The 21,774-nt window shown below is 41.0% G+C and overlaps 1 protein-coding gene across 1 annotated transcript; it reads left to right on the top strand.

Moving 5' to 3' along the window:
* The first annotated feature begins 6,403 nt into the window (after positions 1 to 6,403).
* Positions 6,404 to 19,812, top strand: LOC116866382. Its single transcript, XM_032855378.1, has 5 exons — positions 6,404 to 6,447; positions 10,582 to 10,679; positions 10,839 to 11,678; positions 16,244 to 16,408; positions 19,712 to 19,812. Exons 1-5 carry the CDS (start codon positions 6,404 to 6,406, stop codon positions 19,810 to 19,812), a joined length of 1,248 nt encoding a protein of 415 aa, XP_032711269.1.
* Positions 19,813 to 21,774: the final 1,962 nt, after the last annotated feature.

The following is a 21,774-nucleotide window of genomic DNA, read 5'->3' as shown; positions in this document are numbered from 1 at the left end:
AGCCCGATGCAGGCCTCAATCCCAGGACCCTGAGATCATGACCTGAGCCGAAGGCAGAGGCTTAACCCACTGAGCCACTGAGGCACCCCATCTCAATGCTTTAATAAAATAAATTTAAAAACAACATAAGAAGGTGCCTGCCATGTATGTCCACATCAGGAGTCTAAAATTTATCAGTTGGAATGTTCCAAAGTGTCTTTCTAAATGACAGTTAAAATGTTATGTTTGGGTTTTATCAACTGTTAAATAAGTTTGTATTTTTTTAAAGATTTTATTTATTTATTTGACAGAGAGATCACAAGTAGGCAGAGAGGCAGGCAGAGAGAGAGAGGGAAGCAAGCTCCCTGCTGAGCAGAGAGCCCGATGTGGGGCTCGATCCCAGGATTCTGAGATTATGACCTGAGTGAAAGGCAGAGGCTTTAACCCACTGAGCCACCCAGGCGCCCAAGTTTGTATTTTTTTAAAAAGACTTTATTTATTTATATGAGAGAGTGGGGAGGAGGGAGCAGAAGGAGAGAATCTTCAGGTAGACTCCCTGCTGAGTGTGGAGCCCAGTACCCGGCTTGCTCTCACGACCCTGAGATCATGACCTAAGCCAGAACCAAGAGTCAAATGCTTAACTGATTGAACCACCCAGGTGCCCCTGCAAAGTTGTTTTTAAAGAGCATGTACCCCTTTGCTCTGTTGTGCTGACATATGACTGTAAATGTCATTCAACAGCAGATCAAAATAGCTCAAATATTTCTTCACCTTGTTGAAAAAAGTCAGATAAAAAAGTTAAAAATTGCTGTAGAGTTTCCTGTTAGAGGAGTAGTGCACAGTAATCAACAACTGATCAGTTTGTCACATCCAGAATAGAATGTGTAGTGTTATTGGTGTCTGGTTAGATATTTGATTTACCACTTTTGAAAACATTTTTCCATGAGGGGTTCCTGGGTGGCTCAGTTGGTTAAGCATCAGACTTCAGCTCAGGTTATGGTCTCAGGGTCCTGGGATGGAGCTATGAGTTGGGATCCATGCTCACTGGGGAGTGTGCTTGTCCCTCTCCCTCTGCCCCATCCCCCAGCTTGTGCTTTCACACTCTCTCTCAGATGAATACATAAGATCTTAAAAAAGAATGTAAAAAAATATAGTTTAAAAAAAAAAAAACCCAAAAAACAAAAACCCCAGAACATTTTCCCGTCAGGATGTCTGGCTGGCTTAGTCGCTAGAGCATGCATCTCTTGGTCTTAGGGTTGTGAATTTGAACCGCATATTGGGTGTGCAGATTGCTTAAAAGTAAAACCTTTTAAAAAACTTTTTAAAAAAATTTTCCCATCATTAATTTTTCATGAATTGTTTTTGTAACATAAGTCACTTTTAAAAATTTTATAATTTTTTTTCCTACACCTTAAGCAAAAGTAGGTTAAACCCAGCTATTAGTTGAAAAATTCCCATGAAATTTCCATTATTGGTACAACACTGCTTCTTATCATGAACTCTGAAGTAAAAATATCTTTAACTTAAATATTTAATAACCTTGACCTCCATCTTTGGCCATGATGGAGTAATAGGGCCAGACTAATCTTTTTATTAGAAACAATCAGAAAACAGGCCAAAATATGTTTCACACAATGGACAACAGTCAGTGTAAGACTATGATCCGTGTGTAAAAAGGAAAGAATTTCCCCCACTTTTAGCCTGTGGGCACATTCTGAACCAGGGAGCCAGGAAGAGGATCCTATGCAGAGCAAAGATGAGTTTAGGGGAGAGAGATTAAATCTGGAGGAGGATGAGGTAGCTGGCAGTGGTGAAGCAAAGTTCCAAAGAGGAGGAAAAGCTCCATAAATCTGCAGATAATCCTTTTGAGATTTGGTGGAACACTAAGATGTCCATGTGTAGGGTGAAGCCGTCATACATAACGTAAAGCAATGAATAACCAAGGAGATGTAAGAATTCTCAGAGGATATATTTGAGATCCAACCAGCCAGAAGAGAGTCTTCTTTGATCATCAGGGGTATTTAATAGAGAACCCAAGAAGGTCATACCTTAGTAGTAGGGCTAAATTATCATGAGTGAAAAGTATTGTATACCTGTAATGACAAAGTTTATTTATTTATGTTTTAAAGATTTATTTATTTATTATTTGAGAGAGAGTGTGGGGTGGGGGACAGAGGGGCAAAGAGAGAAAAATCTCAAGCAGACCCCCCACTGAGCACAGAGCCTGATGAGGGGCTTGATCTGAACTGAAATTAAGAGTCAGACACAACCGACTGAGCCACCCAGGCGCCCCTACAATAACAAAGTTTAAATATAAGTCTCAAAATATCAAGCTGATCTGCAAGAACTTCAACTTGCTGGTGAGAACAAGGACCCACACTAGAAAATCTGGATGCTCAACAATATGAAATTCACAGGATTACACAGGAAATCAAATAAGAAAATGTGATCTGTAACCAGGGAAAAATCAGTCAATGGAAACATAATAAAAGACACAGATAAAGGAATTAACAGGTCAGGGATTTTAAAACACCTCTTATATATGTATATGTCATAGTCTAAACAGATTTAGACTGGGCATCCTGCCGAATAGCATATCCATCCATCCACTGCATGGATGACATATTGATCAGGCAGGATGAACGAGGGGCAGCTAACCTACTGCGATCTTTTGATATGACATGTGCTCTGGAGAGTGGGATATAGGCCCTAAGAAATTCAGGCACTTGCACTTCAGTGAAGTACAGCAGGGCCCACAGGGTCTGCTCCAGTGAGCGTCCAGAGTAAAAGCAAATTGCTGCATCTTGCTTTTCTTGTTACAAAGAAGCAAGCCCAGTGCTCATCTGACCTTTTGGATTCGGTGTGTAACTTACGCAACTTAGGAAGACTGCCAGCTTTGAGTGGGGCCTGGAGCAGGAAAGCATGCTAGAACAGACAGGGCCAGCTTTGGAATCTGTGGGGCCTAGTGTGAAATAAAAATGCAGGGGAAAAGTGCCACTAAAGGTGCTAAAGTATAAATCCTTTTAAAAATACTGTATTAGTAACAAAATGCAACGGGGATTATAGTGATACTGGAGTAGCACCATAATCTTGCAAACTACAATTAACATTTTTGGTAATTATATATCCACTTAACATTAATACTTTATTAATGTGATATCTTGACTGCTAATATGTTTTTTTTTTTCTGGCTGGCTTTCCTGCAGATTCATTTCTTAGGCCATCAAGATGTATACTTTTGGGGGCGCCTGGGTGGCTCAGTGGGTTAAGCCTCTGCCTTCGGCTCAGGTCATGATCCCAGGGTCCTGGGATCGAGCCCCACATCAGGCTCTCTGCTCAGCGGGGAGCCTGCTTCCTCCTCTCTCTCTCTCTCTGCCTGCCTCTCTGCCTGCTTGTGATCTCTGTCTGTCAAATAAATAAATAAAATCTTAAAAAAAAAAAAAGATGTATACTTTTGGCAGCTTCATTTGATACAATTAATAGTGATATATATGTATATATTTTCTTATGCTTTGTCCTCAGGTGTTTATTCTCAGGGTAAAGATGGTGAAGAGGAAAGTCTGAAATGGGCGTATTTACACTCTCCCATCCTGAGTCCCATAAGAGGAGGCAGGTGACTAGGCAGCTCAGGTACTTCCGGTCAGGGGCTTCGGCCAGGGTCCCAGGGCCCAGGGCCTGAAGCCCTTCCACAGGCTTGTGGAGAGAGGCCAGAAAGGTAGCCAGGAGCCCACTCTCCACTGAGTGCTGGCAAGTGGCTGGCTCTCTCTCCCCGAGGGCTTGGGCATAGACTGTCCATTACAGTGAGACTGCCCGACACTTGTACTCGGTCAAGAATGGGATACCTGGTTTCTGATCTTGGTAATGACCACCAGCAGCACTCACAACATTTGAGGGGTCTGGAATTTAATCTGCCTTGTGGGATGCACTAACATTCAGAGACCAGTGCTCCTCTGAGACACCATGGAAACCCAACCTACCCAAGAATGGTAAGATGAGATACCCCGGGCTTCCAGCAGCCCCAACAGGATCCTATTCTTAAAGTCCCAATCACCTTTACCTCAAGCTTGTAAGAAGGTTGCTAACTTTTGAACTACTTTGGTCATTTAAAAAACAGCCTATAACCCCATACTGTGTCCTTGAAGTCACTCAGATGACTTCTGGGAGGGGAGAACGGGGCTCCAGGCCTTCAATGACATCTGATTCCCACAGAGGAGGATCCAAGTTTATTAATCATTTTTAATTTTAAGGAGGATCTTTCTTCCAATGTAACTATCACTAGAGGTAGTAAGAGTATAGGCTTATAGGCTGTATAACAAAAGGATAAATTTTTAAAAAAGATTTTATTTTGAAACTAATATTATACAATATGTTAATTAAGTGGAATTTAAAAAAAAAGATTTATTTAACATACAGAGACAGCACAAGAGGGAACACAAGAGTGGGAGAGGGAGAAGCAGGCTTCCCGCTGAGCTGGGAGCCCAATGTGGGGCTCCATCCCAGAACCCCAGAATCACGACCTGAGCTGAAGGCAGACACCTAATAACTGAGCTACCTTGATGCCCCCCAAAGGGATAAATTTTTGATAGATTATTTCCAAATAGAAATTTTAGGATTTGTGGAACTGATCATTCTTGTGGAATAATTTTTCTAAAAATCTGTAAATCTTGGGGTACCTGTGTGGCTCAGTCTGTTGAGCGTCCGGCTCTTGATCTCATCTCAGGTCATGATCTCAGACTCCTGGGATTGAGCCCTGCTTTGGGCTCCCTGCTCAGCAGTGAGTCTGCTTTTCCTTCTCCCTCTGTAATCTATCTCACTCTCTTTCAAATAGATAAGTAAAATCTTTAAAAACATAAAATAAATACATGTAAATCTTCCTATGGATCAGTTTTATTTGGATATGAATTCAATTTTAAATGTAAATCATAAGTTACTGTAATTTTACAATTGTAACGTTATCACTGGTATAATAGTTTCATTGTGATGTTTCCTTTGGTATTTCCTGTAGCTTGTGGAGGGTGTGCAAGAAACCTCAAGTGGCTTCAGACTTTAATATAGTAATGGAAGGTGCCTGTATATTCATTCTATCACTGCATCTTCAGTTACAAGGAAAAATTAATTCAGTTGTTTTCATCATTAATAATTGGTTCATCTGGAGTTTCACATGAAAATGGTGTTATTTTCTATTTATAAGCTTGTGGATATTTGATCTGCCATATTGCAGAAGTTTTCTAAACTCTTTGGAGAATTCTAAACTCTAAATTCTAATAATTCAAATAATTCTCTGATTTGCTTTATTTCAGTGTTCATGTGTGTGCTTTTATCTTGTAATAATTTACTGACAAAGAGTATTGCCTGAAAGCCAGCAGTTCCCACTGTAGCTTTCAAAGATTTGTGCAAATATCACAAAGCTGGGATTTGGGGAGCAGATGGGGACCCCCCACAACAGGTCCCAGCACTGGCCTTGTGTAGAGCCCCTTTCTCTTCCTATTGCCACCACTGCTGCTTCTCCAGTGTTCTTTCTGCTGTTGCTGCTATCAGTCTGGGCTTTGGTCTTTTCCTGGCCACGGTGGGGCCCTGAGACTCCCTGACTTCCCTGAGGCATGAGCATGTGACAAATGCTTCGAGCATGACTCCTGCTTACTGTACTCCTTGTCCTGGTTTATCTCATCTGCTCATGCACATGTCCCATTGGACTTTATTTTTCAAAACACAAGTTCAAAGATAAAATTGTTAATAATTTCAAGTTGGTCACCACAAAGCACAAGCCAAGCATGGGGACCTTCTGAGAGTGAGGCTCTGTACAACTACAGGGTCCACATCTTGAAGTCCGTCCAGGTGCCAGGTCCCATCTGTGACACAAGTAACCCTCTTGCTTGGACCATAAACTCTGGCAGACCCAATGATATTCCAGGTGTCACTGATGAGGAAAGATGCGATGTGGAACAAGCCCCCATGGGAAAATTACAGTGCCAACCCTTAGGGTTTGGGAGCAGGGCCATGTTATCTACAGCAGGAATTACACATCTTTTGAAAAATGGCTTTGAGTGTACCGAGCCCTGATAGAGATGGAACTCTTGGCCATGAGACACCAAGTGACCATGCATCATGAGTTGGGTCCTCTTGGACCTACCAAGTCAGAGTTCATCAGGATCAGCAGTAATTTTACATGTGATGAACTGTTAAATTTGGAACCAAGCACAAATAAGATCAGAGGGCATAGGTAAGTGAAAAGGTAGCCCAAATTCCCATATCGCTCATCATGGTTACCGGGTACCAAAAGGAGGAGGAGAAGGCCCAAGCTTGGTATATGGGTAGAACAGCGTAGTATATTGGCACAGGGTAGAAATGGATGGTGTGTTGCATTACAGCTTCACTTAGGGCTGGCCTTGAATGACAGTGGTGAGGGAAAACCATCCTAACGGGCATGGCTTTGGTTGATGCACCTGACCATCCAGTTTGTGAGATAAGGTAAGTGGTCTGAGGTTGGCATATATATGTGTTCATTGGTAGTGGTGAATGGCCTTGGCTGGCCCTGTCATGGGAGTGGAAGGAAAATGACTGGAAGATTGGAGATAGGGAGGTCTGAGGTAGAGGCAAAAGGATGGATATACAGGAACAGGCACAAAGTGTGAAGAACGTGGTGTGACATATTTATGCTCACCAGAAAGCATTCACCGTGGAAGAGGCACTAAACAGATTAGACAAAATAGGTTAGTTGGTTTAGGTCTGCCACTCTGCCTGGATGCTGGTGTGGTAGGAACCTCACTCTCAAAGAATGTAATGTGTACAAGTGGGATATCAGAAGTTTGGCTCCCAGCTGATATGACTGAGCAACCACAATTTTTTACTATTACAAAGGAAGGGTGATATTCTGTCACTTTGAAATCTAGTGTCACAATAATTAAGTGTAGTCAGATCTCCAGAGTTCCTCTAAGCACTTAAATTTTATGGTTTAAATGTCATTCATCATTAATAGCCTTTGCTTATTGACCGTCTACTATGTATTACTATGTATTTCCTAAGGTCTCTTTAAGGCTTGTTTTTTAGAAGTACTAAAATCCCGTGTTTACCTGGCATCCCAACTTTTTGGATTGAAAAATACGAGTCCTCTTCATGTATAGTTATTAAACTGAGAACAGATTGTATTGCAGTCCAAGCATATAAATAAATTCTAATCAGCAAAAGTAAGGAGCAGAAATTAGCTTCCATGAGCAGAAGCTGAAACCTAGAAATGACCTTTTGAATTTCTCTTATGCTTGGGAATGAGTAATTCCTGAAGTATTAGAGTGAAAGGTTAAATAGATTTTAGAAATCAGCCATTCCAAGCATAATCAAAGCTTTCATTATAGCAGTTCAGTATTTATGTGTGTGTCTGAACATGCTGAAAAAAATTATCAAATTATCAAAAATGTTGAGAGTCTTGTTAAGGTAGTTTTTTGTTTTTAAGATTTTATTTATTTGAGAGAAGAAGAGAGAGAGCACGAAAAGGGGCAGGATCAGAGGGAGGAGCAGACTCGCTGCTGAGTGGGGAGCCCAATGCCGGACTTAATCCCGGGACTCCAGGATCATGACCTGAACGGAAGGCAGATGCTTAACAGACTGAGTCACTCCGGCATCCAAGGTAGTTTTTGTTTTTGTTTTTAACAAGCTTTATTTTTTGGTTAGGTAGTTTTATTTATTTATTTATTTATTTATTTATTTATAAAGATTTTATGTGTTGATTCTTCAGGGGGAGAGGGAGAGAGAGAGCACAAGCAGGGAGAGAAAAAAGCAGGCTCCCTGCTGAGCAAGGAGCCCAATGTGAAACTCAATCCCAGGAGGCTGGGATCATGACCTGAGCTTAAGGCAGTTGTTTAAGGGACTGAGCCACTCAGGCGTCTCTTGTTAGGTAGATTTAAATGATGGGTATCAGAAGGTTATTGACAAGACCCTGATACCTGTTTGGAAATAATTTAAATGTTCATAGCCTATAGCTTGTGCACTAGAGTCACATAAATTGCATCCTGTAGGTTTTAGTAAGTTGCACTCAGAGATAGATGCTTCTTAGCTCCTTGTAAATATAATGCACCACTAGACCTTGTACCTGGTGTAAAATAATGAGTATAATTATTTAAATATTAAAACTAAGGTTCTAAACAAGTTGGAATACTGATTACTATCAGTAGCATAATTGGCCATAGTAAATTTAATTTTAACTATTATCTTTAGTCATGATCAGTTTGAAATCATATTCTGTGAGACCAGTAGTTCTCTCTTATACCCAATTAATTGGCTTCAGTGGTTCAGGGAACTCATCTTGGGCCCTCCAGTCACCAAACAGCTGTAATGTAAGATCCAAAAATGGGCTGCTCTTTGCTAAGAGTACGTCTAAGATTCTTTTTAATGAGAATCTCTTTTCATAGGAAAGCAGGTAGTTGGTTGGTCTTTTGTCTAGTTTGATGGGCTCACATCAGTGAACAAAATAGACAAAAATTCCTGCCTTACCGAGCTTACATTTTACTGGCAGAAGGCAGATAATAAATCAGTAGATGATATAGTATATTGGAGGGTGGACTATATTACGGAAAATAAGAAAACAGTGAGGGGCAATAAGGGAGGGTGGGAAGCCACAGTTTCAAATAAGGTGGTTAGACCCACTAAGAAGATGACGTTTAAGCAGAGACTTGACCCTGGTGAGGTAAGGTCATGTGCATACTGGGGGGATGATCATTCCAACATGTCCAAGGATCTTGAATCTGCTTTCCTTGTTATATTTTATTTTGCCAGTTTCTTCTTATGTGATTTGATACTGATGGGAAATTAGAAATAATTTTTCAAGTTCTAGTTAATTTAGAAATGCTGATTGTCAATGACCTATTGTGTTTACTGGTCTCTTTCACCATCCCTTTCAGTTCACTTTTAATTTCTTCATGCATATGTCCCAACAGAGATACCCAGCGTGAGGTGCTGAAAACTAGTAATCACATCTCTTACTGCATGGAGTTAGAGAAAGGGCTGGGAAGTCAAAATAAGAAGCAATCCAATTTCAGTGTTTCCCTTTATGCAAGTCCTGCTTGTTGCAAAGTTTGGCATGTGAAAGAAGGCTCCCAGGACTCTAGTCAATGCTGGAAACAGTAATTAAAAAAAAAAAGCTCAAAAGACAAAACAAAATAACTTCATTTTTTCTATTTCATAATTTCATACATTTTAAATTAAATGAATATAGTAGTAGTTAATATAGTTATGAAACCATAAAGCAATATTTCTAGAATAATTTCAAATTCTGGATGCCTAAGGAAAAAGTTACTAACAGTTTACTTTTCTTATAGTAACTCCAATTTCAAAAAGGGTCCTATTGTTCTCACTCTGTTTACAAGTATTGTGGTGGTAGTGCCAAGAGACTTCAGGTTTTTACCTGTAGGGTCAGGCTCTATTATGAAAGTGCCTTGAAAAATAAAAAGTGTGCTGAACAGACATAAAGCACCACCATTGTTCACTAGGGGCATTGTGGCTCTTTTTAGTAATATGGCAAATATTTAATAGTGCTAGGAGATAGACAAATACATATTCATCCATAAGGAATATGTATTTATCCATAATGAAAACCAGACACTTAAAGCTTTAAGAGAAGTTCACTTTATTCTTTGTGATGGGCAGTAATTCAGCCTCTCTGTGCCTCAGCTCTCTCATCTGAAAAGTGAGAATAAAATAGCACTTACCTTTGTAACTATGTATGGTGAGGGATGTTAACTGGGCTTGTCCTGGTGATCATCTGGAAATATACTGAACTACTGAAGTGTTATATTGTACACCTGAAATAAACTTAAAAAAAAAAGTTTTTATTTGAGAGCAAGTGAAAGAGTAAGAGAGAGAGAGAGAGAGCATGAATGGGGTTGGGCTTGGGTGGGGGGAGAGGGGCAGAGGCAGAGGGAGAAGCAGGCTCCCCACCGAACAGGGAGCCCAACTCGAGACTCGATTCCAGGGTCCTGGGATCCTGACCTGAGCTGAAGGCGGACGCCTAACAGAGTCATCCAGGTGTCCTGAAATTAGCTTTTTTTTTTTTTTTTTTTTTTTTTTTGTAAAGATTATTTGTTGGAGAGTGAGCACAAGCAGGGGGAGTGGCAGGCAGAGGGAGAAGCAGGCTCCCCACTGAGGAAGGAGCCACATCCCCGGCTCCATGACAGGACACTGGGATCATGACCTGAGCTGAAGGCAGACCCTTAACTGACTGAGCCACCCAGGCGCCCCTGAAGCTAACTTAATGTTACGTCAATTATACCTCAATAAAAAAAATACTATTTACCCACTTTATAGGGTTAACATGAGAACTAGGATACATTGTGCAAAGAACGAAGAACAGTTTCTGGCACACAAAAAGCGCTCAAAACTGAAAATTGTTTTTAAATGCACAAAAATACAGTGGAGGGGCATCTCAGAGTTGAGATCTAATATAAAGATACATCTTTCAGGATATCACAAAAACTTTTGACTTTACTGTCAGAATCAGCCATGTCAATTTATTGGTTTGGTCATCTCATGGATAGTTATTAAAACCCTCATTCTGTTAGGTCCCATGCCTGGGAATTAGTTGATCTTAATCTAGCACTTCACTTTTCACTGAAGGATAAAAGTTCACAGCGTTATTAAATCTCAAGTATATGCCAACTCTTCCAAAAAGTTATTGTCAGAAACTAAGAACGCCTTGAAGGCGCCCAGATCAGGTGGGGAGGTGGGAAGGGCTGGGTATTGTGTCCGGACTATGCCAAGAAGGGAGTTCCTGGCCTCGGCCGAGTGCGTGGTATTTAGAGCTCTCTGGGCCTGATTTCTAGCTGGTGGCTGAATCGGATGCAAGAGTTGCCTTCTTTTTGACTTGAATCAAGTGCTTAAAAGTGAAGGTGGCGGCGGCCAGAGCGCTCTACCCCCTCCAGCTAAAGGCTTCATCCTGGTGTGTTCTGGCCACATCCTCCTCCTTAACGCGGATCGGATAGCGCTCCCAGGCCAAGTGGGGCCTCACCTGCCGCAGGTGGCCCTAGGGAGTCCGGAGGCGTGGCCGCACCCCCACCCCGCCCCTCCGCTTCTCCAGGCCGGGAGCTGCAGGCCGCCGCTCGGGTCCCCGAAGCCGGGAGGTCTGGCGTCTCGGGGATTTGGGGCCCGCTGGCTTGGCGCCCGGCGGAGGGCACCCCAGGCGCCGAAGAGGCCGCGCCTCCTCCCGGAACTGGCCGGCGCTGCAGGGCGGGAGGAGCGGCAGGAGCCGGGCTATCGCACGCCGCGGGCCATGGAGGTCCTTCCCGCAGGCGGGGGCCGGATGGGGCGCCGGGAGCCGGGGGCAGGGCCGGAGGAAGCGGTTCCCGGAGTGCCCGGAGCCCCGTGCCTGCGAGGGGCGCGGTCGGCGGAGCGGCCTCGGGGCTCTCGGGACTCCTGGGGGGCGGAGGAGGACCCGGAGTCCGGCGAGTCGCCGGACGGCCGGACCAGCCGCACGGCGTCCCTGGTGAGCGGGCTGCTCACCGAGCTGTACAGCTGCGCGGAGGAGGAGGCGGTGGGCGCGGGCCGCGGGCCCGGGGGTCGCCAGCGGCGCCGCGACAGCCTGGACAGCTCAACGGAGGCTTCCGGCTCCGACGTGTTCCTGGGCGGCCGCGGCAGCGCCGGCGACTCGCGCGTGCTGCAGGAGCTGCAGGAGCGGCCGAGCCAGCGGCACCAGAGGCAGTACCTGCGGCAGAAAGGTGAGCGCCGGGGCCGGGGGCTTCGGTGGCTGCCCGGAGCCCCGCCCGCTGCGCCCGCGCGCGCCCCAGCGCTCACCTGGGCGCACCTGGCTGAGCCGCCGGGCGCTCAGTACGTTTTCGGCGTCTCCTCTGACCTGTCGCTTGTGCCCGCAGTGTCACCAGTTCAAAACCAAACTTGGTTCTTACTGCCCCCTCGACCCCCATTCCCTCTCGAGTTGTCCAGTGGAACCTTAGCGCCGGGTCACGTGTTCGTGGAGGCCCAAAGGGAGAGGCCGTCCACCTTCTGATTTCCCCAGAACAGCTGTGAGGACAGGTTTGGAGTTTCTGATACGTGTACCAGAAGTTACCTAGAGGGCGCCGGGAGAAGAGAGGCGACTCCTGCGGCTGATTTTTTCCCCCCTTCCCCTAATCCGCCCTACCCTGGCTACAGCACTAGGATAGTGTTTCACTAGTGAGGCGGAATAACTCGATAATGCAGTTTCTAAGCAGAGCGGATGAACTCCATTTCTGCCCGCCGGTCTGGTTTCAGGAAGCTCACTAGGCGAATCCCCCCCCGCCCGACACACACACCCCGGCCTTTCAGTGGAGGATTACTGGAGGGCCCCACTGTGTTGGCACTATCACAGGATTTGACTGCTGCTACCTTCAGTTGGAAAGGTCGACCTGAAAATGGCCTTCCTTTTGGTGGGTAGAGGCTAACTTGGTATTTCTTTTGTTATCAGACTCTGAGGCTCACGGCCTGATTGAGATTTCTTCCCCGTCAACTGTTCGCAATAGTTTGCCTTTCAGGCACTAACACAGTTATTACATTGTCTTTTTTATAGGTATACCAAGACTTCAATTTACAAAAGAAGTGGGATGTGGAAAACAGATGCTAAGTCACCATAACATTTCTTGAATTAATGTCCTTGTGCTAAATTACCAGAAGAGGGAGGAAGGAGAGGATACTGTAGAATGGCCTCCTGTCTCCTGATTGTAGTTGGGGGTGGGGGTGGGGAAGGGGCTGAGGAGGGAAACACACAGCAGAAAAGGAATAAACCTGTCTGCTTTCTCAAATCTATGTAAACAGTTTTCAACTTCCTCTTGGCTTCCTAGCTTTTTTTTTTTTTTTTTCCCTTTCCCATCTGATTGTTACAAATGGCTTCCACCTTCCTCCCTCTGCCTGGGACTTTGCCTGGAATAGTGCCATTTTATTTGATACAGTTATTTGGCTGTTCTGAGTGTCTGTTTATGCCAAGAGTTCCGCAGGGCAGTAGTTCTTTCAGAATCCAACAAAGTCAATTTTGAAGAATTATGATTTGGCTTTCTGTTTTTACAAGGCTGTTTGCTTTTCATTACTGAGCAAATTCTGGGGATTGGTAATTTCCTTTTGGAAGAGGAAATTTGGCAAACTAAATTATAAAGAAGAGGTAACAGTACAGCTTTGCATGTGGATTTCAAACCAGTGGCCACTCTATTAATTCATAAGACCTCTAAGAGTCTGTTTTTTTTCCCAAGTCTCCAGTCTTCTTGCCTGGTTAGTTGCCTGCTAACCTTTTCTTTCCTTTAAATCAACCCTATTAGGATGAACAAAAGTGCCATATTCTAATAGTCTTACACACAGACACCCATTTATTGATGAACATCATTAGAATACTAAGAATAAAGAGATGTGAAAACAGCTGCCTATATAAATAATTTTATAGTTTATTAGATTACTTGATATATTTTCAGGGTCAAAAAAGTATCCCTGCTAACATAGTGCTCAGTAAGAATTTCATATAATGCAAATAAATAACCGGTGTGTTAATTCACTCTTCTATTAGGAATTTTGCTGTAGCACTGATCTGAAGATATTTAACATGTGTGGGCCCTTCATTTACGTGAGATGTGATGATTTCTCAGGAAATCTTGGCTCTCTTCTCAGCATTTTTATAAAGGTGGTGAACTTTGAGGTCAGAATGCTGGAATTGATATCCTGCCACTGTTCATTACTAGATGTGTGACCTTGGACAAAATTTTTAACCTTTCTGTGTCTCATTTTCCTCACTTACAGTGGGGATAATAACAACACCTAACCTGAGAGAAGGCTGTGGTGATAATTACATAAGTTAATGTGTGTAAAATACTCAACAAATGTTAGATACTATTTTTATTATTATCGTATATACCAGAATGCCTTAGAGAGGAGGTCATCCACTGCTTGTCAGTTGGTGGTCTCACTTTTACTCATTTATTTAACACTCATTTAATAGCAAAAGTGTCTGATGTGGTAGAACATACAAAGATAAAGGAGAGCTTCCTTCTGTCTTCAGGATGCTTATGTATCAGCAGATATTGCTGTAGAAATTTCTAAACTCAACTCTGGAGATTTTTTCCTACTTTGGACAATACATGTAATTCAGAGAGTCACAGAGCTGTAAGTACCTTAAAAGTCACTAAAAATGATCATTTGTTGGAAGAAATGTATAATGTAAATTCAAGATGACGATATTCCTACCCTTTTTCTTTCTGGAAGGAAAAATTTTAAACATTGATAGAAAGACTATTTGTTCTATAGAAGAATCTAGGAACTTGGTCTAAGAGCCCTCTGGTCTCTTGTAGCTTGTTTCCATATTTAATTGTCCTTAGAGCACAAATAATATCATTTAACCTAAATATGCTCTTACTTCCCACTAGATACCACCATGTTAAACTCAAGGTAAGAGAAATAATCGGACTTTGTTCTCTTCCCTTATTCTTATTTTAGTGTTATTTATATTGATGTTTATAAAGACTATTCTCATTAGTCTCTCAGAATAATCTTGTATGCTAAGCAGAATGTGAGACTCAGAGCACCACCTTGCCTAAGATCAAAAAGGTAGTTGCTTGATCCAAAGGGAGTTCTTTTTAAGGTCAAATGCATTTTCCATGTTGTAGTCAAATAGGACTGCTGTTAAAGGACCCCCTTGTACTTCTGTTATACAGACCCCAAAGTTCATTTTCTTTGACCTCTAAAATTTATTTATTTTTACTTTTGAACACTTCCTTTGTTCTCTTCTGGTCCTCACTAGTTTCTCCAGATCCCTTTAAAAATGAATGGATCCAAATCTCACACAGGACCTTTAATGAGAGCCTAGCTAATGCCAAGCTGAGTGGAAGCTTCTTGCCTGACTGGCAGTCACACTGTAGTGACTAATGATAATATCAAGTGACAAACAGGGGCGTCTGGGTGGCTCAGTCAATTAAGTATCTGCCTTTGTCTCAGGTTCTGATCCCAGGGTCCTGGGATCTAGCCCTGTGTGGGAGCCTGCTTCTTCCTCTGTCCCCTACCGCCACTTGTGCTCTCTTTGTCTGTCTCTCTATCAAATAAATAATAAGTTCTTTAAAAGAAAAAGTGTGACAAACAGAACTCCCAATAGTAATGATTATTCATATAAAGATTGTCAATAGTTCTGATCCCCAAATCTTTTTTCACTTATGGAAAGACAGCTTTTGTTAATATTAATTTTATGAATGTGGAATTATCCTTACTTTATCCATTGAAAGGAAATATATTTTCTCTCATATTTGAAAAATTGCTGAGTTTCTAATATATTGTACCTAATAGTCAATCTATTGGAAGATTGTATATTTAAAACAAAACCAATATTGCTATATTCATCTACATTAAAAAAATGTGGTTCTATTATTTACTTTTTAACTGATGGTGTACAAACATGTAAGTGGTTTTAAAAACATTTGTTATCAGCTATTAGGTTTATCATTGATGTGACAGTCCCAAAAGGATTCTTTTTCTTTTTTTAAAGATTTTATTTATTTATTTGATAGACAGAGATGACAAGTAGGCAGAGAGGCAGGCAGAGAGAGAGGTGGAAGCAGGCTCCCTGCTGAGCAGAGAGCCCGATGTGGGGCTCAATTCCAGGACCCTGGGACCATGACCTGAGCTGAAAGCAGAGACTTTAACCCATTGAGCCACCCAGGCGCCAAAAGGATTCTTTTAAGCTTACCATCTGAGCTAAACTTTAATGATACAAAATATACAAGCCAATTTTCAGACAAGGAAAGGTAAACCAGAGCTAAATATGACAAGAGTCTTTGCTTACATGTTGCAAGTAGCCTCGGGGATAAAATTTACCTTAACAGTATTTTTGTTTCAGTGACAGGGCAGGAAATGAGTGAATGACTTATTTGATCAGAATATCTCAGCTGGGTGCACCTGCGTAGCTCAGTGGGTTAACTGTACGCTTTTGGCTCAGGCTGTGATCTCAGGGTGGTGAGATCGAGCCCCCTCATTGAGCTCCCTCCTAAGAGAGTGGGGGGAGTCTGCTTCTTCCTTGCCCTCTGCACCCCGCCGCCCTGTCCCACCCCGCCCCTGCTCCTGCTTTCTGTCTCTCTGTCTCAAATAAATAAAATCTTAAAAAAACAAATAAAAAGAATATCTCAGCTGAATACATACATGTAATCCTGGGTGAGAACCCAGAATTACCTGGTTTAAATGAGTGTTCTAGGTGTTTATCCTATGACTAGCATTACATTGGAATTTTTGTCCCTCTCTGGGTATTTATTTTCTTTTCCTTTTTCTCTTTCTTTTTCTTTACTGATAGACACTAATGAACTGAAGACAATCCTTCGAGAGCTAAAGTACAGAATTGGCATTCAGTCGGCAAAGTTACTTCGGCAGCTGAAGCAAAAAGACAGGCTTCTGCACAAAGTACAGAGAAACTGCGACATTGTGACTGCATGCTTGCAGGCTGTGTCCCAGAAGCGAAGTAAGTGCAGGAGTGCGGGTCAGCCCTTTGGCCACATGTGTCTGGAATGTTAGTGGAGTTGAGCAGTGGTCGTGTTTTTGGCTATATTGCAAAGCTTTAAATGGAAGCTTATAGCATCGCAACTAAGAACTATGAACAGTTCAGTTTCCTAGTTTTTCGGTTGTAATGTATAGTACATGTCCGATGTTACAAACTTAGTTTTACTATTTTCGGTTTGAAGTAGTACTTCATTTTGACAATAGTTTTTACCTGATGCTAAATAATGACTGAAATATTTATTTTTAGAATTGCATCAAATAGACACAACCTAAAAGACATATCTTTGTTCTCTTACACTTTGTCACTCTAATAAGTGCATTAAGAATTGACTTAAGAGAAGGACACTTTTGTAACAGGATCTTCCAACTTGCTTTGAAATCTAAAAAGGACAAAATATTTTAACAAATTAAATCTGTCTCATGGGTCACCCATTCATAGCTAAGAACTGCGTGGTTTGTTAATTGAGTTAAAAATGTTAGATCACTGATCCATGTTTAATACTAGATATAAGAGCTTGTGAATTAATTTTTTAAATTCTCCATGCAGTAGTTTTAGTTTTATTCTACTAACATGTCCTCATTTTTGTTTTTTTATTCTTTATTAACATGCAGCATGGCAGAACAGTGTGTTCAGGTATGGCAAATAGAGACACCAATGATGTTTTGATAAAAATGCGTGTGACAGCTTTTCAAGTGCACGTGTTAGTTAGTTGCCTTATTTTGTTCCTTTATCCTGTCACATTTTAGATATAAAGTGATACCTTTTACAGTTTTTTAAAATTCCAAATTAAGATGTGTCTGTTTTCATAAAGCAATTTTCAGGGCTTGATTAGTTTCAGATAATAAAATTAATGGCTTAAATGCCATTCTTCTGTTTATTATTAAAAGTAAATACATTTTCTTCCTCCTGTTTTATTATATCACTGTTTGTTATCCCCAAATTATTATTCTTCCTGTTTACTAAACAAGGTTTCAATCTAATGTATATCAAACAGGATGTTGCTTAATTATCATAATGATATAATGGTCCATAGAGAAAGCGGGGGAGAAGGTCATTGAATAGACTGGTTTTGAATAAGGTTTTCTCCAGAGCCAGGCACTTGTCTGACATAGCTAGAGAAGGAGAATACAGATGGAGATATACATACACATCTGCATGTATTTATATATGTCTATCTACAAAAAGTTAGCGTGTGTTGTAGGTATTGGATATTTTCCCATGGATTCTGATTCCCAAGTGTCGAGTAAAAATGCTATTATTTTGCCCTTTTATTTTGAAATACCTTGATTTTTCTTTATTTCAACTGTGTTTTCATCTACTCATTATTATCGTTTGTACCAGAAGTTAAAAGCACAAAGTGGTAAATGCATGGAGTTTGGGTGTATGGGAGAGTCTAAGGGCGCATGGGACCAGTGTAAGGAGATGGAGAGGAATGGCTGGCTGGCACAGGATCAGGGGTTGATAATTACCAGGGGCTGATAATCCTATAGGGTTTAAATTTACTTGACTGTTAAAAGGACTGGCATTTGTGTCTTTTCAGAAAAATGTGTTCACAAGCACCTAATTCAATTTGTGAATTTGTGAATGCAGCCTTCCTATGTATTTTAGGGTTTGTCTCTTTAAATCCAGCCACAGTTTTGTATTTCAGAGAAAATGGGATTAATGCCTCTTAACCTCGGGAATTCAATCATCACCTTGACAATAAGACTTAACTAAATGGAACAGAATTTTTTTTTTGTCGAATTAAGAAAGGACAATGGACCAGAATTATCATTCTCATCATACATTATATTATGACGTAGACATTACTCAGAATTTGACTGAATGGTTATTTCTCCAGAGGTTAGATGTTTTGGGACTCAATGTCTGATTCCCATAGATACATTTGCTTAGAATTCTAAAGAATTTAGATTTCACTATTTTACACTGAATAACTGAGCTTTCATTTTAGTAGTGATGGGCAGTGGTGCATTTAAATACAACATGCATGTTGACTTCTTGGTATTTCACATACAAAAGTCCAGATAACCCCCCTTCCCCCCACTCTATATGGATCCAGTGCTTATAATGCTTTCCATAAGTGATGCTCCCCCTTCTATAACATGTTGTAATATGAAACTAATCTTTGATATTAAAATGGGTCATTTCCTGTTGATACACCAAAGGGGATATAATGATTTCCTAAGTAAGTGTGGATAATGAACCAAAATGACTAGTCGTTTTTATTTTGAACACGTATGATATAACTGCCTGGATATTTTGGTTTCCTACACCAAGGTTTATGGTAGAATCCCTTTCTTTCTTTCTTTCTTTCTGTTTTTTTTTTTTTTTTTAAGATTTTATTTATTTATTTGAGAGAGAGAGAGAATGAGAGAGAGAGAGAGCATGAGAGGAGAGAGGTCAGTGGGAGAAGCAGACTCCCTGCCAAGCAGGGAGCCTGATGCGGGACCTGATCCCAGGACTCCAGGGTCATGACCTGAGCCGAAGGCAGTTGCTTTACCAACTGAGCCACCCAAGAGCCTCAGAATCCCTTTATTTCAAAACAGGGGTGGGAATAAGAAGAGCAGGATCACTGTATGCCTTGTAGAAACGCAAATTTTTCCCTATATTTAACTATCTAAGGATAACCATGGTATAACCAATTTAATATTAATAATAACATTAATGATAAGAATAGAAGCAGCTGTCACTATTCATTAAGTACACGGATGTGTACGTGGGAAAATCTACCTCATGGCTTCAAGACAGTGAGAAGAATGAGATAAATATTTGGCCAGGAGTTTGATTCTGATGTTAAGATTTTTAAGTGATTTGCTTTCCTTATGATTTAACTATTTTTTCCCCTGAAGGCAGAAGGAAGGTCCTCTTAATTATCAGCATTTCCTAATATTACAATTTTCTGCATCAGTGTAGTAAATATTTAAGTTATTTATGCTGGTTGAGTTTGTGAAATGGTGGTATAAGTCAAGTGATAAAATCTAGCTATCATTGGAAAACTGTGATAAGAGAAAAGGGTGGAAAAAATGTGAACATTCATGGAAGTATTGTCTTTAGTTTAACCTTGTCAATAAGTACAGGAATTTTAAACAGCTTACAGCCCTATTTGATTGGTGTATCTACCCTGACATCTTGATAAGAGTGTGATGAAGGCTTGCTCTCCTTCATAAATGCCTGGTGGTCACTGATACTTGTCAAAGAGTTAGTGGTCTTTGTTCTTTTCCTGTGGTTGTCTTCTCTAACACAGTACCTTGTTCTCTGTGGCAGGAGAAGGAATTTGTGTGGCTGAGTTTGGTGGCACTGACATTCAACATTTTCCTCAAAGAAACAATTCTCTGTTTTTAAAAACAAGTTATAAAAGTAAATGAACTTAAAAAAAAAAAAGTGAATGCACTCAACCAGCCATCTCACTCCTAGATAACTGAAGATATATGTCTCCATGAAAAGTTGTACATGAATGTTCATAGTAGCATTATTCATAATAGCCCCAAAGTGAAAACAACTCACATGCCTATCAGTGGATGAATGGGTTAACGAGAGTGGTATATCCATATAATGGAAGAGTCTTGTCATAAACAGGAATGAAGTACTGATTCATGTTACAAGATGGATGACCCTTGAATGCATTTTACTAAGTGAAAGAAGCAAGACACAGAAGTCTATGTTTTGTATGCTTCTATTTGGAATGTCCAGAGAGGTAGATTCATAGAAATAGGAAGTCGATTCCTGGTTGTCAGGGGCTGCTAATGTGATGGGTTTTTTACTGGGATGATGAGAATGTTCTGTAATTAGGTGATGGTGATGGTTAAACAACTTGTGACTATACTAGAAATTGCTAAATTATACAGTTTAAAAGGGTGAATTTTATGGTGTTTGAATTATATCTCAATACAAAGTGTTAAAACTATAATACACTATGGAAACTTTGGAAAATACAAAATTACAAAGAAGAAGAAAATCATTTTCTAAAGACAGTCTTTTCATAGTTCCAAATATTTACTCAAGTGTTTTTTTTTTTTTTAAGATGTATTTATTTTATTTTGAGAGAGAAAGAGAAAGAGAGGAAGCTTGAGCGGGAGGGATGGTTAGAAGGAAAGGGAGACAAGCAGACTTTCCGCTGATGTGGGGCTTGATCCCAGGACCATGAGATTGTGACCTGAGCCAAAATCAAGAGTTGGGTGCTTTAACTGCCTGAGCCATCCAGGTACCCTCAAGTTGGTTTTTTTTTTTTTTTTTAAATTATTTATTTATTTATTTATTTGACAGAGAGATCACAAGTAGGCAGAGAGGCAGGCAGAGAGAGGGGGGGAAGCAGGCTCCCTGCTGAGCAGAGAGCCCTATGCGGGACTCGATCCCAAGATCTCGAGATCATGACCTGAGCCAAAGGCAGTGGCTTAACCCACTGAGCCACCCAGGCGCCCCCTCAAGTTGTTTTTTATACAAAGTTTTTCCAAAGTCAGTGTATTAAATAACATTTTTGTATCCTTTTTTCTTTTTTTGCCATTGACATAAATTATCCATAAATACAATTTTCAATGATTAATGCACTGATGTTCAATCTATCGTGCTTTTTTTTGTTTGTTTGTTATAACATTATAATAGTGAAGAATCTTCTTTCAGTCATGAGTACAGAAACACAACTTAAACCGATTTAAGGGAAAAAGGAAATTGATTGGCTTACATAATTAAAATTCCAGGGTTGTGGCTTCGGGGGTAACTAAATCAGATACAGCTGCTCAAATAGTTTTTTTTTTTTTTTTTAATTTTATGTATTTATTTGACAGATCACAAGTAGGCAGAGAGGCAGGCAGAGAGAGAGGGGGAGGCAGGCAGAGAGAGAGGGGGAAGCAGGCTCCATGCTGAGCGGAGAGGCTGATGTGGGTCTCCATCCCAGGACCCTGGGATCATGACCTGAGCTGAAGGCAGAGGCTTTAACCCACTGAGCTACCCAGGTGTCCCTCAAATGTTTTTTTTTTTTTTTTTTTAAAGACTGATTTCATCTCTTAGCTGTGCTTTCCTGTACACTGGATAACAGCAAAATGGCCAATAGAGCAGCTTCTATTAAGCAACCTTATCTCAAAGAACAGATATCTTTATCCATAGTTCCAGAAAGTTCCATAATTCACTTTCCTTGACCTAGTTGGATCACCTGCTCACTAAAAATCAATAACTATTTATGTGTTGTAAGAAGGTGGTAAAGTGATAAGTGCTATAGGAAAACAAACAAACAAACAAACAAAAAAAACGGTAAAGACAGATTTGGAGTGGCTAACAATTGGTACTGGTGTTGCCAGTCTTTTAAATTTTAACTATTCTAGTGAGTGTTTGTT

This window comes from Lontra canadensis, unplaced genomic scaffold (assembly GCF_010015895.1).
Source record: "Lontra canadensis isolate GAN:19392208 unplaced genomic scaffold, GSC_riverotter_1.0 scaffold9, whole genome shotgun sequence".
NCBI lineage: Eukaryota > Metazoa > Chordata > Mammalia > Carnivora > Mustelidae > Lontra > Lontra canadensis.
This window is presented reverse-complemented; position numbering and strand designations above follow the sequence as displayed.